General features: G+C 36.2%; 1 protein-coding gene across 1 annotated transcript in view; it reads left to right on the top strand.

The window, feature by feature from the left end:
• Positions 1-20607, top strand: part of OTOGL (otogelin like) — a 90059-nt gene that overhangs the window by 31645 nt on the left and 37807 nt on the right. The window contains exons 24-28 of the mRNA XM_041409739.1: positions 1792-1899; positions 2937-3075; positions 16860-16994; positions 17441-17587; positions 19414-19533. Of these exons, the coding sequence (XP_041265673.1) occupies positions 1792-1899; positions 2937-3075; positions 16860-16994; positions 17441-17587; positions 19414-19533 (649 nt within the window). The remainder of the gene's footprint in view (positions 1-1791; positions 1900-2936; positions 3076-16859; positions 16995-17440; positions 17588-19413; positions 19534-20607) is intronic.

The raw sequence follows: 20607 nt of genomic DNA on the forward strand, positions 1-20607 counted from the left end.
TAATGTTAAAAAGTAAGTGTATAACCCTTGGGATATTTAGTAATGTCCTTGTTGTTAAATTATGACTTTCAGCCTCATGGTTCCAAAAAGTGAGTATGGCTTTTAACTAGGAAGGGGCCAGATGTATTATATTAAAAATTAGTTTCAAAAGGTCTCTTTTTTATGCAGGAAAATGTTAAACATATCTCCTGCTATTAGATCTAAGTGGATAAGTCATTAAAATCTAGTTGTGTGACATTTGCTGTAATGTAATTATTAAAATTCTCTTAAGTTGCCATTCTTCTCTTTGGTTCTCATTTTCCACCTTATTTCTGCTACTGCCCATTGTTTGACTGAATGACCTAAGCTTTTGGGGTGGAATCCTGAACTCCCCTGGAGACTGGTACCTTATTCTAGCACCCTGGGTATTTATGGTGCTAGTAAATAAAGCAGTTTGTGCGTGGTATTGAAACCCTTTCCTTTGGAAAACCATGAAATTATGGACTCTAGTATGCAAAAGAATGGTCTTCCTAAAGTAAAAATGGTTTACATTTTCTATTGCTAAAGCTCTTGCACAACAGTTTGTTGTTCTTTTAGTCAGTAGTTGAACAGGTGACAAAGAATTAGAAACGCTGGAAGTCTCTGATATACTTTAGAAGTTAAATAATGTAACAGCCCAAATTTTCCTGAGGAAATGAGCTGACAATGACAGTAAGTTCAAAGACACCCAAAGATGGACTGAAAGTCACCCTTACACTGAACTGGAGATATGGGACTAAACTGAGTTGTAGATGCACACGGTAGTGTGGAAAGGGACTTCATGGGGCTACGTTACTCTCCTGCCTTCAGGCAGCACCAGCAATACCGATGTTATTCTTGGGAGACATTCAGCTTCTATTGACAGAGACTAAATACCTTCCCAAGCCATCTGTTCTGGTGTTTTCCTATCCTTGAGAAATTTTCTGAACACTTGACTTTTTTACTTAGAGCTGATTACTGTTTAACGAACTAGTAATGGGGTGAAGAAAATGAAACTGTGTATTCCTTTCAACTTCCAGTGAAACAATCTCTAGATTGTACTTTGAGCCATGTGTTGCATGACAACTCCAGGAATTTCTCTCCTAAAGAACAACACCAGGACTGTCAGTAACATTTTTGTTAAGAAAGTTAAAATTGTTAAATAGGCAGAAATGAGATAGCAACGTGTGGTTGACCATATATCTGGCTCGCTTGTTGATCTAATTAGATTTGACACTTTTTGCATTAAATGCCTGTTTTGTCTTAGCCTTGTTAATAGTTTCAACTTCCCTTGTGTGGGCAAGCAACCTCCATCACTGCTTTTCATAAACTGTGCAGCAGGTGCCATAGGCCAACTCACTGTTTTGCACTCAGAACAGGACAGGTGCTGTCTGTGCAGAGGAGCAGGCACTCCAGTCCAGCTGCTTTCCTGGGACAGCAGGACAAGAGAGCAGCAGAGAGGGAAGGGCAGTCTGGCTGCAGCCTCAGCAGCTCACATGGTACCCAGATGCTCTGGAGTTTTCAGGGAGAAATACCTGTACTACTGACACTCCTGCATGGGAGCTGCAGCCCACACCAACATACCCCTTTCTAGATAGAGGGAGAGCTGCAGCTGCGGGCTTGGCCAGGTCTCCAGCTGTGCACAGCGGAGATCATTTGATTTGGACAGCTTTTGCTGATGAAACAATTTTCCTTAGCTGGGTGGCTCTTGGTGGGGTTTCAACAATACACTACACATTCAGTTACATTGATCATTTGGATTTACTCTTTCATCTTAATAATTTTATTTTGAAGGATGGCTGAGCATAGAGGGAAATGCTATATTCCTGACAGTTGTCCATGCACCTGGAAAGACAGAGAATTTCTGTCAGGAGAAGTGATAGCTACTCCATGTTACACCTGGTGAGTTCATTTTGCATACTTTCAAATCATCTGGATCTAGACCCAAAGTGAAACTGATACAGAAATTGTGCTGCGTACTTTGAAAATCAAAAATATATATGCTTGTTTATAGATGGTTAGAGGACATATCTTTTATTAGGTTTACTGATAGCTTGGATAAGTAGGAAGACTTTGGGATGAGTGCCTTTTCAGATCTGAAAAGGAAGCTGAAGATATCCAAGTTAAAAAGCAGTCAAGAACAAATGCTTAATTCCACACATATTTGTTAGTCTCTGAAATGAAGACGTGGCATTTTGCAGAATACAATATAATGAAAGACAACCAAGGAGAAAAAGAGAGACATGCCAATTTTCTAGCCAAAATATCTGTAATCAGTTAAGTGTATACTTAATAATGAAAAAAAAAATTGGCATGGCAACTTTTAATCAGTTAAAACCACACTGGCAAATCAAATGAGGATTTACACTTACACAAGCAAAAATAGAGGATGCCAGTATGACTTTCATATAAATTTGTGTAAGCCACTAAATGTAGCTGACAGGAAAAGTAATCTTGCAAAATATCAACATTAATTTCTTAAACTCATTCCATATTTGTCTGATATCCTGAAATCTTACAGGTAGCAACTGGAGGTATTTCCCTTTGAAAATTTGCAGACCTTTACCAAAATTTAGAAAAAATAGACTGCTGATGTCTTATGAATATGTTGTGGCATTGTGCCTTATCTACACTGGAGGCAGTGATGGAAATATTTGCATAAACCCTGCAAAGTTTGAGATTTTGCATTTATTTTTAGTGCATTTTTATTGTGCGGATGGGCTAATGGCAAAATGTTCAGCACTTTCTTGCCATGGCATCACCAATGTCTTCAGAAGCAAAACACAGTATATCTCTCTGTTTCATGGTCTGAGAATTTTATTCCATTCCTGAATGGACTGTATGATTTGAAAGAAAGAACACAAGAAATCATTTTCTTGAAAATACACAGCAGAAGACTTATGTTATGAGGAGATAGTGATTGTTGCTTGTCCTTGCAGTGTTTGTCGGAGAGGCGTTTTCAACTGCACCAGTTACCCCTGCCCTGCTGTGTGCACCATCTATGGAGACCGGCACTACTACACCTTCGATGGGCTGGAGTATGATTATGTCAGTGACTGCCAAACTTACCTGCTAAAGGTAAGAGGGTGGTCATATGTTTTTTTGTGTCCTCGAGAAAACAAGTATTTTGAACATCAGGAGTTGATCTATAGAAACAAACATTAAGAAAACAGTTGTAGAACAGATGTGAAAGAAGAACCTGTACATGACATTTTGTACTCATCTGTTTGAAAATGGTATGTGGGTGTGTTCTTGCATATCTCTATAGTTTAGAGAAAAAGAAAAATCAATGTTTTCTGTACTACCTTAACCATGCTTTTGTCACAATGAGGAAAGAATAACACTATAGAAACTGTTAGAACTAGGTATAATCCATAGATTTATTTAAAAATGGTCTGTGAACCCTGCTTGGCCTAGGGTTAGTGATGAGCTCAGGCTGCTTGGAATTCTTCTTGAACATGATCTGCATCAGATCTGGATTGTATGTATATAATAATATCAAACACAAAGATTTCATAATTCAACAGTGAAATCATTCATTGAGATTGTCTGGCAGCTGCATGCTTATGTTCCTCATAACACACATTTAGAGTACATTGCTAGCTTTTTGTTTAAAAATACCATTACTGACATTTAAAAATATAGTCTATCACTAAAACCACTATTGTTTATTATAATTGTTGCTATTTTAAGATTGTCTGTGTTCTCAGTTACAGTAATATGTTTAGAAGAATACTAATTTTCCTGACTAAGATTAAGAATAAAGCATAGTTTCTCAACAAAGACTACTACAAATAGTTTATTTCAAGTATTTTTAATAGAGTAGTCATAACTGTGAAATAAAATACATTGGTTCCAGAATTTTGTGTGTTTAAAAAGAAAAAAAAAAAAGAGATTTGGAAAAGAATAATACCTCACAGCAAATTCCTGGCATGTATCATATATGATCAAAGAGCTCTTACTCTTAGAGATATATGAACCTTTGTACAAGCCTTTTTCCTTTAAGGTGCACAAAATAGGGGTTACTTTACCTCTAAAGTCATCTTGCCTGTATGATGCTGTGGAAAGGTGGGTTATAATTTCTTAATTCTTGTGCCATTCATTCAGAGAGGTTTGTAAGACAAATCTGTGCTCCTTTTTCAAACTTTAGTATGATACTGGAATGTTTGGCTTTTATAATCAAAAATCACCTGTCACTTTACTGTGTAAGAAAGAACCTGTCTGGAAACAAACAATGGAGAGCATTTGGTGTCCAAGAATAAGTTGGCAGCCAGATAATTAAGGCAAGTGGCACACTGCCAATGGGCCATTCTTCAGGTGAACATGACACAAATGGTGAAAATGCTGCCTACACAGATCTGCTTTTCAGGCTTCTTAGACTTTTTTTTTCAGCATTTCAAGCTTTTTTTCCCAAACTCAGCTAATGTGAGAAAGTATAGTCTAACTCGTTCACAATTTTTCTTTCCACATACAAATATCTTTTGTATGTGGAAAGCTTTCATGACCTACATTGTATGATTCTTTAGTACATATTAGGCTGGAACAGAAGATGTATCTGTGGGCTGATTTTTGAGTGGGAAATGTTTAGAGAATTTTTAAGGGGGTGGGGGGGGGAAAGAAAAAGAAACTGCAGATGGGATTTTATGGCAGATACTCCAGAGTTTTGAGGGAACTGAAACACACAGCTGATGAACTATGTGGTATGCAATCCTGGAATCAGAGGAATGGAAGATGGCAGGATAACCAAATATTTTAAAAGGAATTAATGGCTGAATTTGACAGGAACAGAGCAATATGTCTGATCTATATATGAAGGAACTTAATAGAAATTTTAATAAAGAGAAATTGCAAAGGAAGTGTTGAACCACCCCTTTTTTAATAGAAGAAATTCATGCCTGATAAGTATTCTGAGTTATTCTGTGAAGTTAATATATGGATAAGGATAATCAAGTTAATATGTATGTATTTTGGCTCAAAGACCTTTTGGAGAAAGTTTTCAATAAATATTTTTTAGAAACTACTCTCATATAGGATGAAAATTAATATTCTTTGAGACACAAATTCACAAAATCACAGAATGGGTCAGGTTGCAAGGGACCACAGTGGGTCATCTGGTCCAACCTCTCTTCTCAGGCAGGGTCATCCTAGAGCACATGGAACAGGATTGTGTTCAGACAGTTCTTCATTTTCTCCACACCCTCTCTGGGCCATCTGTTCCAGCGCTCAGTCACCTGCACTGGAAGTTCTTCCTTATATTAAGCAGAACTTGGTGGGCATCTCTCTCTGCCCATTGCCTCTTGTCCTGTTCCTTGGCTGAGAAGAGCCTTGTTCCATCCCCTTGATGCCATCCCTCAGACATATGTAAATTTTGATGACATCCCTTCTTAGTTATCTCTTCTGGAGGCTGAAAAGGCCCGGATTCCTCATCCTTTCCTTGTAAGATATATGCTCCACTCCCTTCATCATCTTTCTTTCGCTGTGCTGGTGCTGAACTAATTACAAGTCAGAGGTTAAAACACAAGAATAAGTGGCTTTTTTTTTTTTTTTTTTTTTTTTTTTTTTTTTAGAAGGGAGAAATCCCAGTGAAATCCCACAGGATTTCATGCTGACACCTGCACTCAGCAGCAGAAACAATTTTGAAAATGTGATGTGAGGATTGAGGTAGAGTATTCTGATGTTAAAGATTCAGTCTGAACAGCTTCAGGAACAAAATCTTCAGGAAATCTTATGGCAGAAAACATTGCATAATAAAATAAAAGATGAAATTCAACAAGTAAATGCAAACCAATGAACAGAAAAAAACCCCTGTAACTGCATTACTATGAAGTTAGGCACTGAATTAGCTACTATTATGCAGGAATGGAATTTTATGTGAGGAAAAGAAATGAAAGATATGTAATGGACATCTTCATAGTGGCAGCCTGAGTGATAATCACATTTGTTTTTATTTGTATATACACAGTTACACTACACTTGTACCACATCCTGATGTGGTTAAGCTGCAATATATATGAAGACATGATAGCATGATGAGGCTGCTTTTGTTTGAAGTATTCTTTTCTATTCCTAGAGCAGGGGTTTCCATGTCTCTCTCTCTGTAAAATCCTCTTCCCCTGTATTGTGGCATTTTAAATAGTAGTATCCAAGTAATATGAGTCTGCCTTGAGCTACTATGTGTTGAGAAGGTATGTAAGAGAGCCCTGTCTCTTTTAGTCTGTTATCCAAATAGAGTAGCCAGATGAAAGATGGAAAAGTATATTTACAACTGCAAAATTTAAATTCCTTGCCATATTAGGAGGCACAGCTAGCCAAGGCAGTAGCCCCTAAACTGTGCTACCTGTTCTACAAACCTTTTTTTTTAACACAATCACAAAATCACAGAATGATTTGGGTTGGAAGGGGAGTTCAAAGGTCTTCTAGTCCACCCCTTGCCACCAAGGTGTGTGCTGTGTGCTTCAAGTTTTCTGCCTGTAAGGTATCACAGATCATAGATTTCACAGCTGCTAATACATTCCATTGATTTAATGATAGTTTGCAGAGCTGTTACGCTGATTTTTATTGATAACATGAAATTCTCACCAGACTCTTGAAACTGAAGCAGCTAAAGTGGCTGTAGTATTGTATATACAAAATTGTAATAAGTTTGTCCTTTCCCTTTTATCCTTTATCCTTTAATCTTTTTCCTGTAAGCAGTGGACTGCTTTGTTTCTATTAACAGAAGTACCTTAAAGGTGTTGTAGCAGGGCAATAAGGAAAATTATAGCTACAATAAGTTTGTTGGCATATGAACTCTTCCCAGATATAGAACTAAGTGCAGGAATTACAATCTGAATCCATCACCCCCAGAGGCATGATAATGTGCTGTTCCCATCCATGCTACCAGCCCTTACTGTTTGATTTGGCTGTTGGCCTTCCTAAATCTGATCTGTTTGAACAACTCTTTAATTTGTCATCATATTCCACTGCACCAAACAAAGAACTCATCCTTACCTTTATTATGTTTTAATAAGAAGCCCTTGTGCTTCTGTGGGAGAAAAATCAAGTATAAGCTTTCAGCCAATTATGAAACTTGTTTTCAACATCAGTGTCTCCTGTCAGGCCTTTTTGTTTAGGGTGACTGTAAGTGTATGAAAAAACTCTTTATAACTAGTTCAACAGAATTGTCCATTGGGCAGAAAATGACAGAAAGTATTTAGATCAATAATTAAGAATATTAGGGCAGTAAGGTCTCATGAAATGATAAATGGACTTTTATAAAGGAATTACATTATACTCCTTTTATAAAGGAGTTACATTATACACTGAGATGTAAAGTCCCTGTATAGATGAATGACATTCACACAGAAGGCATCAGTATTTTTTTTAACATTTTAAAATCTGTTATTTCAAAGGTTTAAAAAAAAAAAAATCTCAGCAGACGAACTTGTTTATCAGTGTAGGCCATGTAAACGCTTCATTTTGCTAATCTAAATATGAAAGATAAAATTAAAGTCAAATAGTTTCTTACTTGAAAATATTTAAATATCTTTTTTCTTCTATTTCCTTGCTTATTGTCTTATTTTACTGTCTTTGATGATGTTACATTCTTTCCTCCAGAAAATGGGATTATTTTTCTGGCAAACTTTTTACTAGTTGCTGTCTGTTTCTTCCACTTACCTGTTTCATAGACTTCTGCTTTTACGGTAAAATTAAAGTCTTTCTATGACAAGTGTTAGCCTTTTTTATTTCTGTGGTGGTTTTCAGTTCTGTAGCTCAGAATTTTTGTTAAGGCTTGTAGGGTCAGTGCACTTGGAGCTCTTCAGACATGTTCTCTTCTGCGAAACAGATGAAAATTTTTTTCTCAGAAAAAAACATGCCCAAAAAAATTATTAATAGCATTTGTCAGGAAAAGTATTTTCTCTGCTTTGGGGCAGATTTTAGCAGGAGCTCAGAGGGATAAGCTACTCATCAGAATATTCTCAAATGAGAGGGTGCTCTGTTGCAATGCTCATGTGCCTTTTCAAAAACACCCAAAACCCTCACTGAAATATATCCACTAACCATAGGTTTCCACTAACCTTAGGTTGTCAAGAAGGTCCTAAAGCACAGTATGGGCTGTTTTGTTCCTATATCCTGAAAGATGAAGATCAGCATAACTGAGGCCTCATCCTCAAGTATTCCTGTTTAATAAATTAGATAGTCTTAAATTCAAAGTATGCGGTAAAAATATTTTCACTTCTTTTCACCTGTCATTGGAGATTTAAGCATTTTTAAGTCACCTTTTTATTTGTATCAAAATTGTTTAATCATAATTTTGATACAATTATGGAAACTCTTTTAAATCCAAAGTTGGAGGATTATGAAAGCAGCAACCATTTTGAGCCATTTGATCAAATAATCAAACCATTATGCCAATTAGAAGCACAGATGTAACTCTTTTGGGTCGGCAGACATTACATAAGAGCCCATTTATTAAGTTCATTTAACAAAACATACATCAGCTCAGGAACCACCACTACAGTTTCCCAAATGGTTCTGCTGTGGCTGAGCAGTCCCCAGAGCTAGATGGACTACTCTGGGGAGTACAGCCAGGGAACTCTTCTCTTGCATTTCTCTTCTTTCATAACTTGAAGCAATTCAAAGCTCTCAGTAAATTATCCTTTTATAAGAGTGCTTAATACAGAGGTTGTTTGATGTACTGATAATCTTTCAGCCATTATTTGCTGATATATTTATCTTGAGTGGTAAATTTTTTAGATGATGACTGGGCATAAGCTAGAGCAATCACACAGAAAGCAACAATTTTTCAATTACTCGTTTGACACATCTGAGGAGTCAGAAGTAGGATTTATCCTGTGATCCCTTATTGAATATCTGTAATTTTTTGTGCAGCTCTTTTTCAACACCATTTGTACCAGGAAGCCAGACTGTAGATCCATGAAATTGGCAAAGCTGTAGAATTAAATATTTGGCATGGTCTTTCTCATAGCCTATTTGCAAAATAAATACATTCTTCTTGCTGTCAGTCACCCTATAGAAAATTAAAGCTGCAGGTTCATGGTTAATCAACATTGTCAAGCTGACTAGTCATAGCTAAGACAAATAGTTTCTTTTAATAGATTCAGGAGTTTTTAATGGGAAAGTAAATAATGTTGAATTTGAAATGACAAATGTTTAAAATTGAACACCAGACTCTAAAAGTAATTTTTATTATTTCAGGGAATAAAACTGTACATGGGGTTTCAATCAATGTTGTTAATTCTTTAATTAACATATCTAATCCTCAAGCCATATTCCCATGAGCAGTTTCATGAGTAAATGATCTACCAAAATATTTCCACCTAAAACATTTGTCAAATAATTTATAGCAGCAGTAACTGTGTAGAAATAATGTTGTGTTGCGTGAAAATTGTGCCCAAGAAAGTAAGAGACTACATTTCAGTGAAAAAAACTGTTTACTGTGAATACTTTTCCTTGCTCTAGATGCAAAGAATACCAACAGTTTACTTTTCATTAGTTCCATGATTTCAGAGGAAACTTTTCTGGATGCCCTCTTTTTTCTGGATCTCTGGAAGTCCTGTAAGGGTCAATAGCAAGCTCCCTCTGGGACATATCCCTATCCATCCTGTCTTCAGCTGTACCTGTTTTTCTATTTGTTCTTTTCCTTCTGTGAGCAAAAGATCTGATTACAGTTGGCAATGGATTTATGCTCTGGTTCCATTTTCTTCAGATCAATGATTTCAGACTCAATTACCTCTACATGCCTTTCCGCGTCCACCACCTGATTCTCCAGACCATTAAATTATGCAGTGAATGAATCACTTTGATTCTCCAACAAAGGAAAGATTTCTTTCAATTTGTGCAGATTAGCATGGAGGGCTTCCAGGAAAGGCTTGGGGAAAATTTTCTTACCATGAGAATGGCAATTTGGATGTGGTGTGTGCATGGTGTGATTCAGAAGCTGGATTCCCTTACTGAGGAATTTGCTGTTTAGTGACCTTTTGCCTTGAATTTCTGATTTTGGGTTAATATTCATCATCCAAAAGCTCTCTGGCTATACTGACTCCAGAGTGTTTTACTCTTATGGTTGCCTGAAAAGGCAGTTCACAGAATGGCTGCCCGAGTTTGAGGGCCCCTGGTGGGTTCAGCTTCGTGGACTGTTGATGGCACAGCACAGTAAAAATGAGCAAAGCCCAGAATGATTCAGAGCTGTTTCAGAGCTGTGTGCAGCAGTAGCACCCAGCCCTTCTCTGTCTTTGGAGGGGTGGGATGCTTGGGCCAGTCACCTGCAGGTGCTGCTTAGTTTATGGTCTCTGACTCTAGGTGTTGGTGAACTATGGGAACTCTATTCTGATTCAGAATTTAATTCATTCTGATTCAATTTATTCAATTATGAATAAATTCAATTCAATTTATTCTGATTAAGGTCAGGATATGAGGTTTGTTTTTTCTGAATATATAAAAACTAAACTTCAGAGTAAGTGAACACACAACTTTTTTTTTATATTGAAAAACATAAAATCTTTGTGCAAGTTTCAACTTTCTACCTTCTGCAATTGTTTGCTGGAGCTCTTGTCCTTTATTTTCCTTTTGCACTTTATCATTACAACCAACAACAAAATATTAACATTTATCATGCACTTATTAATAAAACAACACTAACAGGTCTCATGTAAATACATGTAAATACATGCTTAGATATCAAAACTAACACCACAAACTCTGCTGCTGATTTGTAATTCAGAATAGTTCATATTACAGAATGTGTCTCTTGGAAACAGATACTCAGACGTTTCCAAATCTTCAGTCTTCAGAAAGTCTCATTTTTAATTAGAAAAGGATTGCAGTAATATGACCTGTGCAAAAGCTAAATCTGGTGCACAAGCAGGCAAAGTTAGGTAAATGAAATAAAAAGAAATCTGATTTAAATGATTTTTTTCTCAAACCGTTTAATATAGTTTTCTTAAAATACAAGAAAAAAAATCAAAACTTTTTCAATGATCACTCTGTATTGTTTTCAAAATTCAGAAACAATGTTCTATTTTAAGTAGACAAAGTAAAATATTTACTGCAATGTATTTTCATTATTATTAGATTAAAAAAGGATTTTATTGTGGACAAACATTCAGAACACTCAACAGCTGTATATTGCAGAAGCATCTACTAGAAGAAAACTCAATGTATAAAGAAAATATTATGTAATTATATGTTTTTCCTGTTGCTTGTATATATACTTACATATACATACTTGTCACACATCTTTTTGGAGTTTTGGGAGTTTATTCTGCCTGAGATGTATCTTTTCCGGAAGTCACTTTTAAAGAAATAGGAAAGAGTTATCATGGATGAACTAGCAAACATCTGGAAGTTGTTTGAAGATAAGTCAGCGGCTTGAATAATCTCACTCCTCTTGAATTTTCATCAGTGAATCTACTCAGTCATATTGCTCTCCTTTTCTACTCAACTGTGCTTCAAAGCTAAAAATATCTCATCTCCTACATGTACACTGCAGGATTCTTTGCCATATTTTGAGTGAAAATAATCTGCAGCCATGTAAAAGATGTAGAGGAAAATAAAATTAATGTGCATTTGCATAAGAAATTTGGCTCTCAGGTGCTTAGTTCCTAAATGAGTTTTTGGGCTTTTTTTTTCAATAGTTGTATAAAAATACAAAACATCAGTGAGAAAAAAGTGCTATTACAATTCCTTTCCTCTCTGTTCTCTCTCAAGTAAGAGGATCATCCACTATCTTTCCCATAATATTTTTTCCCAGCTTTCATGTGGATTTCTTCCCAAACTGAGACAGTGTGTTTCAGTGCCATCTGTTGACTCCAAGCAACATTGCTCCATTGTTTTAATAACTGTGGGGAAGAACATTTGCTGATACAAATTAGTATGGGATGCAAAAACAGGGATCAAATAAAGTTACCTGGACTGTATATATAGTTCTGGGAAGGTGCAGAAGAAATTAGGTGCACCAGCAAAAAAAAGGAAGCCTTTCAATAAGAGATGCTTCTTAGTGTAAATTAAAAGGATTTTTGCATAATTAATGCATTTTCATTGATTATCTGGAGATCAAGTCCATAGAAAAATGGCACAGGAAACTAATAGAGCAAGAACAAGTTAGACGCCAAGGTATTTGTCTGCTCCAAAAAATAACATATATTTATGCCCAAATGCTCACTAAATGTGGGCTAAGATGTTTTACTTCTCCTGGATTAAGCTCCCTAGAAGTAATAGTTTCAAAAGTTAAGTTCCTTCGGAAGAAACTCAGAGCCAATATACCATGACCAAGCTAATTCTGACTTTCCATAAAATCTCCTGAAATATTAGATCTGAAAAGAGCTAAGGAATCTCTCTGACAATATGTAGGAAGGAGAAAGCAAAATCTACTTTTTAAACTATTTTATATTTTTTCAATATTTTTAGAGCTTTTTGCATTTCTCTTTGTGGCTATATATGAAAACACCTAAAACATCATTAAAGCAAGAGGAAGATAGGCTTAATCTATCTCTATTCCACTCCCAGGATGTCCTTATATGCCTTTATGGCCACCCTAGTTTGCAATTTTTAGGGAATAAACCAAAAGTAATGGGTGAATCAGGGTATTGAGAATGCAAAAATGAGTCTTTACACTGACCAGTTAGAGAGATTTTAATGAAACTTTCAAAGAAATGAATACAGCCAATTAAATTGTCTTCTCCTAGGCTGCATTTTGACGATGTAAGCACACTACACAGATTTGTTATTAGTTAAAAGGGACAGAAAATTTCTAACAGGATATTGAAATAGAAAGTTTCTAACAAAAATAAACTCTAGCATTCCCAAGCACTGCTAAAAAAACCCCCTAACCAACACCAAACCAGAAAAAGGAAAGCAGTGCTTTGCTTTTTTGACTAGGAAGAAATATGGAAAAAAAGTGCAGTGAAGTCTAGAAAAAGAATGTCCTGAGAAGTGGGACTGACAATGAGCTTTTGACTGACTGCCCAGAGCTGTGACTCTGTCTTTTCTGTTGCTTGGCAACTCCATGTTATCACAAAGAAACTGATATTAAGTTGGAACAGACTGGATATGGTAATTTACGTGGGAAGATACTCTTGCAGTGGGAAAACCATTTTATTTCTAGTTTCTGTCAGCATAAGTAGGTTTCACATGATGAACTGTAGTACATCCCCTGCTGGGTGCATTTTACCTAAAAAGGTAAAGAGTGACTCTGCCTTGGAAAGAGGCTGTGCAGAAGAAAAACAAAACCAAAAAACCTCCACCTTGTTATTCATTAGACCTGCTCCTAGTGTCTACTCAGACATTTCTTCTAGTGGTAGCAACAAAAGCTTGTTTTCATATTTGTGTGGATTTAGTGCAGATTAGAGAGATGGAACTCGATCATTATCATTTATACCATCACATTTCCTAAGAACTCTTGAGATTTGATTAAGACCTCTCTGTCTTATATAAACATCAGAAGATGATCCTTGCTTTATCTGAATAGTCTTTTCTTTTGCATGGGTAAATAGTTAGGTGCTAAGTTTCAACTGAACTTTATTTCTTTTTATTGAAAAAAGACACTGCACGTGCAGCAGCTACAGAATAATTTGAAGACTGTGATACAAACTGTCATTCAAGAGTGAATTTGTTGAGTACTGTATGGCTTGGAAAGGTGTCTATTGAGCTAGATGGAGAGAACAGCAAGAGTATGTATGTAAAAAAAAAAAAATTTGTGAAAGCTTAGAGCCATAAGGGACATGTAATCCATAATGATATTATGTTTGGGTTTAGGTATAATATTTAATTAGAAAAAGAGAAAGCACAGAAGATTCAGGATTTAATACAAAGCTCTTTTTCTTAAATGTCTGATTTACTCATAACTCTATTGAACTACTAGCACAGTCTCTCTGCATATCCGTCCTGCATAATTTCTGGTAATTTAACACCATCATGCAGTCCTACAAGTAAGGAAGTACTTCACATGTCTTTTGGACTCCCTGTTCTGGCTTTGGTCAGCAAAACACTTCCTGGCTCCAGGCTTCTCTGTGCTGCAGAGTTAAATTGAAATATAACTCAGTTTGTGCTCTTGGCTCAAATCCCAACCATATACAAAAACTTCTGACTTGAGTATGTTGATGCTGTTCAGCTGAAGGGATTGGCCTGGGCTGTTAGAAGGCACAGGCAGCAGTTCAGTTAGCACAGCTAATACAGCTACCCGCTGCTGCCTCAAGGACTTGTCTTCATTGCCAAAAAAGGTGTATTTTTACTGTGGGATAATTAGCCTGATTTAACTATCTAATTTAAAATCAAGCTCTTAATTTCTTTTCTTACAGGGAAGACATTGATTCCCTATTAACTCAGTGTCCCTTTTTGCTGAGACTAAGCTAGCTAAAGAGGAGTGACCTGTGCAGTGAAAAGAGCTCACAATGTCCTAGGCATCAAATAGACCCAGAGACTGCAAGCAAAATCCTACTCTGCACTGAGCCGTGGTGGGGGGTAACTCCTTTTCTCACTCTTCAGTTGCCCAGCACAGAATGGATCAGCTTGCATCCTACCTACCAAAATAATGAGATTGTCTCCTTTTTAATTTACCACATCACATCCAATAAATCAAAAAATGCTCTGGGCTGTTATCTGACTTGGAGGGGAATAATTGGTACTCATTCCAGCAGCAGGCCTGGTTTAATTAAAACCTAGTGTGTTTCCCAATAAGGTAGTGACCAATTTTATTTTTAGTGCAACCTAACACAACTTTACAACAAAATGGAACAGATGAACTTCACTTTACCTTGAATATTTTGATACTTTTAAACTGAGTTCCCATGCTAAATCATGGAGATCTGGTTTCCTACACCCCTTTACCTCTAAACAGTAACTTTACCCACTGCAACTGTTCCTTCCAAACTAACTGCTGGCAACAACCATCCGTTTCCTATGCCCTGGCATTAGGGTAACATAGAGCTTGCAGGCAGTCTCCCACAACTTGTGCTCATCACATTCACAAGCACTCCCTTGCTGCAGAGTGTTTCCTATGCTGGGCAGCAGCATCCTCTGGCTTGTGGGCCACGCTAGACTAAGGGAACAAAGCAATAGCACCTCCTCTGTGTGGCAAAGAAATACCACTATACTTTCCATCATCTGGGGTTGGACTTGTCTTTGATTTTAGACTGAAAGTGTTCTTTAAAGGATTTGGTGACTTTTACTAAGAAAAAATACAAAAACTGCTTCCTACAACATCTATGTTTTCTGCATGCAGTATTTCTCCCTCATGAGGAAAAATTACTGATTTTATTTATTTTTTAATTATTGAATTCTGATGAGCACAGAATAAATAAGGGTACAAATGTGAGACAGGCAAGAAATAGTTACTAGTAAGTAGCCAGCAACTTTTGGGGGTACACTGAGCAAGGCAGTGGAACACTGACCACAGGCGGGAGCGAAGCTCTGGGGAAATGTTGTGGGCAGACACCAAGGTGAGGGATGTCTCCTGCTGTGGCCAAGTGGAGCTCTTCAAGAGCATTGCTGGGAGCCAAGAGTAGTTCCCAGGACCTGGGAGATGCTGAGAGCCATCATTTCCATCTTGCACACCATGCCCATTAGCACCTCCAATTAGTTTCATCTAATCATAGTCTCAGAGAGTACGTTCAAAAGAGGGTGGGAGCCAGAAGAGTTTTAGGAAAAAGAGAGCATTTTTGTTCTCAGCACTACCCAAGTGTCCCATATAAGACTAGATTAGTCAGTGGGTGCTACTTGCCACTTCCAAGATTTTTTATTTCATGTCTGTGTCTGAATTTACTTAAAAAATGAACCAGATTCAGAAACAGTGTCTCATATTAATAGCACTAGTGGCTCATATTAATGTTATGAAGTTAACTTTCTCAAGTAATTTATATAGTTATGGCTGCTTGTTGATTTGCAAGGATTTGTACAGAAATGAACAGGGAAGCAAATTAAAATAGGAAATAATAGGAATAAATCAACTTCATTTTTTTGGTTGTAGTGTTAGCAACTGAAAAGACAGTTCATCTCCCTTGTTCAAGCAAAATCTTAGCATGGGGAATTGCAAGGTGCATGTGTGTTTCCCTCAGGATAGAGAAGAACCACGGAAGTTGTAGGTGAATAAACAGATGTGTTGATCCAAGGTGCAAAGGTGATATTTTTGTGCCTAGAATGCAAAAGTAATGAATGGGCTGTAGAGCCAAAAGGTGTGGGATTGAGAAGGCAGTACATTTGAGTTTGAAGTACTAAAACACCAGTAAATCAGGACAACAAAGTATTCAAATTTTCTAAATGCTAAAATAACCCCACCGTACAAACAAAAATATTATCAGAAACCTTTAGCTTCTCCAATAACATTAAGTATGACTCATGATTTTGTGAATTTTGATGTGTGGTGGCACAGAAACTGTTCTATTACTGACAGATGGAAGGTTTCTTGATTTTAAAAACATGAAAACAGCTTGATCTCATGTACCTTGGTTTAAAAATAAAGCTCTTTTTATAGCCTGTCTCAATTTCGACAACCATACTGTGCTGTAAATATTAGATTCCAAGTAAAAGCATATTTTAAAAGCCTAAACCAGACTCTTATTTTAGGGGTAGCCTGATCCTCTGAGTTTGTGAAGCCTTCAGCAAGAGGAGTCAGAGCTGAACATAATGAGTCCTTGTGTTTAACTCCAAAGTTTGTGGGCTCAGGTTTGATTTTAAAAAGGCTTTTCCTGATTTGGTAACTTGCTTAAGTTTAATTTCAACTGTGTGTAAATTCTAAAGTTTTTTTTTTTTTTTTTTTTGTTTTTTTTTTTTTTTTTTTTTTTTTTTTTTGTGATGGTAAACGTAGAATAAATCTGCAGGAGTGAAATTGAATATATAAGTAAAATTATTTCTTCTTAATGTTGCAGAGCACAGATAACTCAAATATATCTATAATTGCTCAGAACAAAAAGTGCTTTGACAATGATATTGTTTGCTCAAAGAATGTTTTCATCACTGTTGGAGACACTGAGATTTATTTTAGTGAACCTTCTGAGAAGCAGGTTAGTTATTTTCTTTCCTTTTTTGGTTGCCCTTTAAGATAAGCACTGCAAATTTACAGTTCTAAAGGAGCAGGTTTTTGGAAAGCATCTCTCAGTCTGCAAGTGTTTAGGCCTGGATAAAGCAGTAGGTCCCAGGACACACTTTTTTTTTTTTTTTTTCCCATTTTTTTTTCAAGTTCTATTTGGCATACAAAGAAGATTGCCCAAAAGTCTCAAGGAGTTGAAACATACTGGCATTTATGGGTTTCTTTCCAGTTGGTTTAGAAAGAGAAACCAAAGTATGAAGCAAACTTGAATGACTGAAAAGACAAAATGTCAAAGCATTAAATAACAGTTCTACTAATATTATTGATTCAGCTATATGCTAAAGTATTCTTCAATATATACTCTGCTGTTATCTGGTAGCATTGCTTTAGTAGATCTTAATTAATATTCATTTGTGTCAGAAGACCCTAGGGGCACAAGAAAACAAATCTAACTATCAGCTCTGGAAGGCTGGGTATTATACTGTGATACACTTTCCAGAACAGGACATCACAATTCTGTGGGATAAGAAGACAATGATGCATGTAAAAGTTGGACCTCGGTGGAAGGTGAGCCAAAATATAAATCTGAGATTTTGTGTAGATTCTCTATATTGTTAATATGATCTTTTATTGAATAACAAGTGATATATATCTTTTATTGAATATATATATATAATATATATTCAATATAAGAATATATAAAAAGAAAGATATATATATCTTTTTGAAAGATATATATATATATATCTTTTATTGAATAATAAGTGATAGTCTTTTCTTCAAGATTAGTTTTCCCAGTGATATAGCTTGAGTCTTTTCTTCAAGACTAGTTTTCCCAGTGATATAGCTTGTTCAGCTGCTAGTATTTCCCAGGCAAGAAGAGATGGAGAAAATGACTTCTGAAGAGAAGGAGTGGTTTCTGCATGTATGCTCACTCTGGTGCTCGATACACTGCAGCCTTGGACGTATGGAGTGATCCAGCTCTGACTCAAAGATAACTTTGGGGGCTGGAAGGGAGGGGTAATTTTTGAGTTACCCAGTTCAGTGTATGTTTTCATTGGCTAAAGCAAATGTAAAAGAAGCTTCTGTGCCCAGTGACATGGAGGATGGCAAGTTTGTAGTAGATTGCGTTCGACTGATGGTGGAACTGCAGCCTGGGATGTTGTAGAGGCTTCTGAGATGAACAGATAGAATCACATGTTGGCTTTAATTTAAAATGACATAATGCAGAAAAAGATCTGGAAAAAAACTTACATTTAAACCTAATGGATATATCATGACAGGATTCAGTCGTGATGCAAGGAGGAATTCAAGGCTCCTTTTTTTCCCAGTTGCTCTTCTTTTTTCCATTCCTATATCATCTAACTTGGTGTCTCTGCAACTCAGTCATTGGGTGCTGGCAGAGTAACCGTATCAATGCAATTCAGAATTGCATTGCTCTTTGTTTCAAATATGAACACATGTATGAAGATGGGGTTTATTCAGCAAAAGAAAAAAAGCATGCTAGGCTAGAATAAAGTATCAGATTTTTTGAAGTGTAAGTGAAAGCTATAATGACCAACTAATGTGGTTTTCAAGCAAAATTATTATAGGCTTCTGTCCAAATAGCCATAAAATACTTAATTCACCAACAAATTGATTTACCAACCATCAATACACACAGAGAGAAAAAAAAAAAAAGTTCTTCTGTTTTTGAGTAAGCTAGCAGGGAGCTGAGTTCTACAGGTTACATTTAGGAACACAAATACTTCCTGTTCTTTCTGTTTCCAATGGCTGTTTCTTTCAGAGGCTTCAGTTTGGAAGCAGACTTTAAGAAAAAAGAACTCATTAGTGTGAGCCACAACACCCTAAAAATCCAACTCTACTTTTTACTGGGTTGCAGGAATGTCTATTTTACTATATATTTATATGTGTATGCATGCATACATAGTTTTTCCGTCAGCAGCATATGTCCAAGAAATGAAAGTTGCAGCTGTCTCTTTTATAATTACTATTACAAATGTTCTAGCTATTGTGAACTAAAATTAGAGGCAGCAAGTTTTAATGACAATAACTAGTCAGGCTTCACAATCATAGGGTAATTCACCTGAACTTTTGACTTTTGAACTGGAATCACTACTGAGCTTTCAGGAAAAAAAAATATTACTAGATTTCAGTCTGTTTTCACAGGCAGGCAGTAAGGAGATGTTCTGAAAAATAAGAAGAAAACCACTGATTTCTGTTAAAAGATATTTGCAATATGGAACTGCAGGCATAGCAGAGTGTCAGATATTTTCAAAGGATAAGTCAGATTTAAATTCACCCTTTTTACTTAAAAATTTTTATATTCTATGTGTGTCATTTGTGCCAATTATTGACAGTAAGTTTATTTAAAAACAATTTTTCTCTTTCAGGGCAAACTGGCAGGCTTGTGTGGGAATTTTGACAAATATACTTCAAATGATCTGACTACATCAAACAACATGGAGGTGAGAAATGCACAGGTGTTTGGAGACAGCTGGGTATTAGGACAGGTAAGTCCCATGTCCAAAAAAAATATAGAGAAAAAAGATTATAACTTTAATTTCTAAATGAGCAGATTATAAGCACATGATATACAGGTATTTTCTAAAATTATGGTCACTGTATAAGAGCATATTTTAATTTTTGTGTCTGTAGATATGAAATGTGTCAACAATATAATAAGTCATAGCAAACAGATACAGACTTTAAATGGTACCAAACAAATCTCTAGGGAATGATATGTTTTCCCCTGTGTAAGACAATTATAGCTGTCTGCATTTCAGGATAGGTACACTGCTTCTAATATTTTTGATTCATCCCAATTTTAAAAACAATTGTAATTTCTCTGGGGTTGGAGGCATCAGGATACTGAAAGAAAACAGAATCTGAATGCTGGAAAAAAGAGGCCTAGAAGAAATTTCTTTCTGAACACTGAAAATAAAATGAAGATTTATTTTAGTGGCACTTTTTAAACAGAATAAAATGACAAAGTCGAGGTGGCAAAGAGATGGGCAGAAAAGGCTCAGATCAGCAACAGGCACAACCCAGCACAGAAAGTTGGTTTCTGAGGAGAAGGTAGGAGGATGCTGCAGTGAGTGAATTGTTTATGACACCATTTGGTATTATAAACGGTTTATAACACACATTTATGGTGCAATTCTCATTTATAACACAGGAGAATAGGTATTTCATTAATTTGTGCTGAGAAGATGTAAAGTTTTATAGCCTTGTGGACCTCCTGAAAAGTCCTTATTTGTAATGCACTCCCTTTGGATGTCTGTCAGGACCAGTTTTTAATCTGTTCTCTCCTTGACACAGCAGGAAATTGACCAAATATCTCTCACCTTATGGAAGAATTCTTTGGAATAAAGATTTTGAGGTTTCTCTTCCTCAGTATCTCCCTTTGGATATATTTTATTCTACATAAAATGTTTAAATTTCATAAGCAAGCAAGGCAAATGTGTAGCGTTATACTGCTCATTTAGAAGGTCCTACATAACAAATGTGTGAATATTTTATATCAAGTTCATGAATTTTTCTTTTTCAATTTATCAATTCATCGGCTTCCTTAAACAGGTGTATAG

The sequence above is a fragment of the Onychostruthus taczanowskii genome, unplaced genomic scaffold (assembly GCF_017590055.1).
Source record: "Onychostruthus taczanowskii isolate IOZ18803 unplaced genomic scaffold, ASM1759005v1 scaffold31, whole genome shotgun sequence".
In the NCBI taxonomy this organism is placed as follows: Eukaryota; Metazoa; Chordata; class Aves; order Passeriformes; family Passeridae; genus Onychostruthus; species Onychostruthus taczanowskii.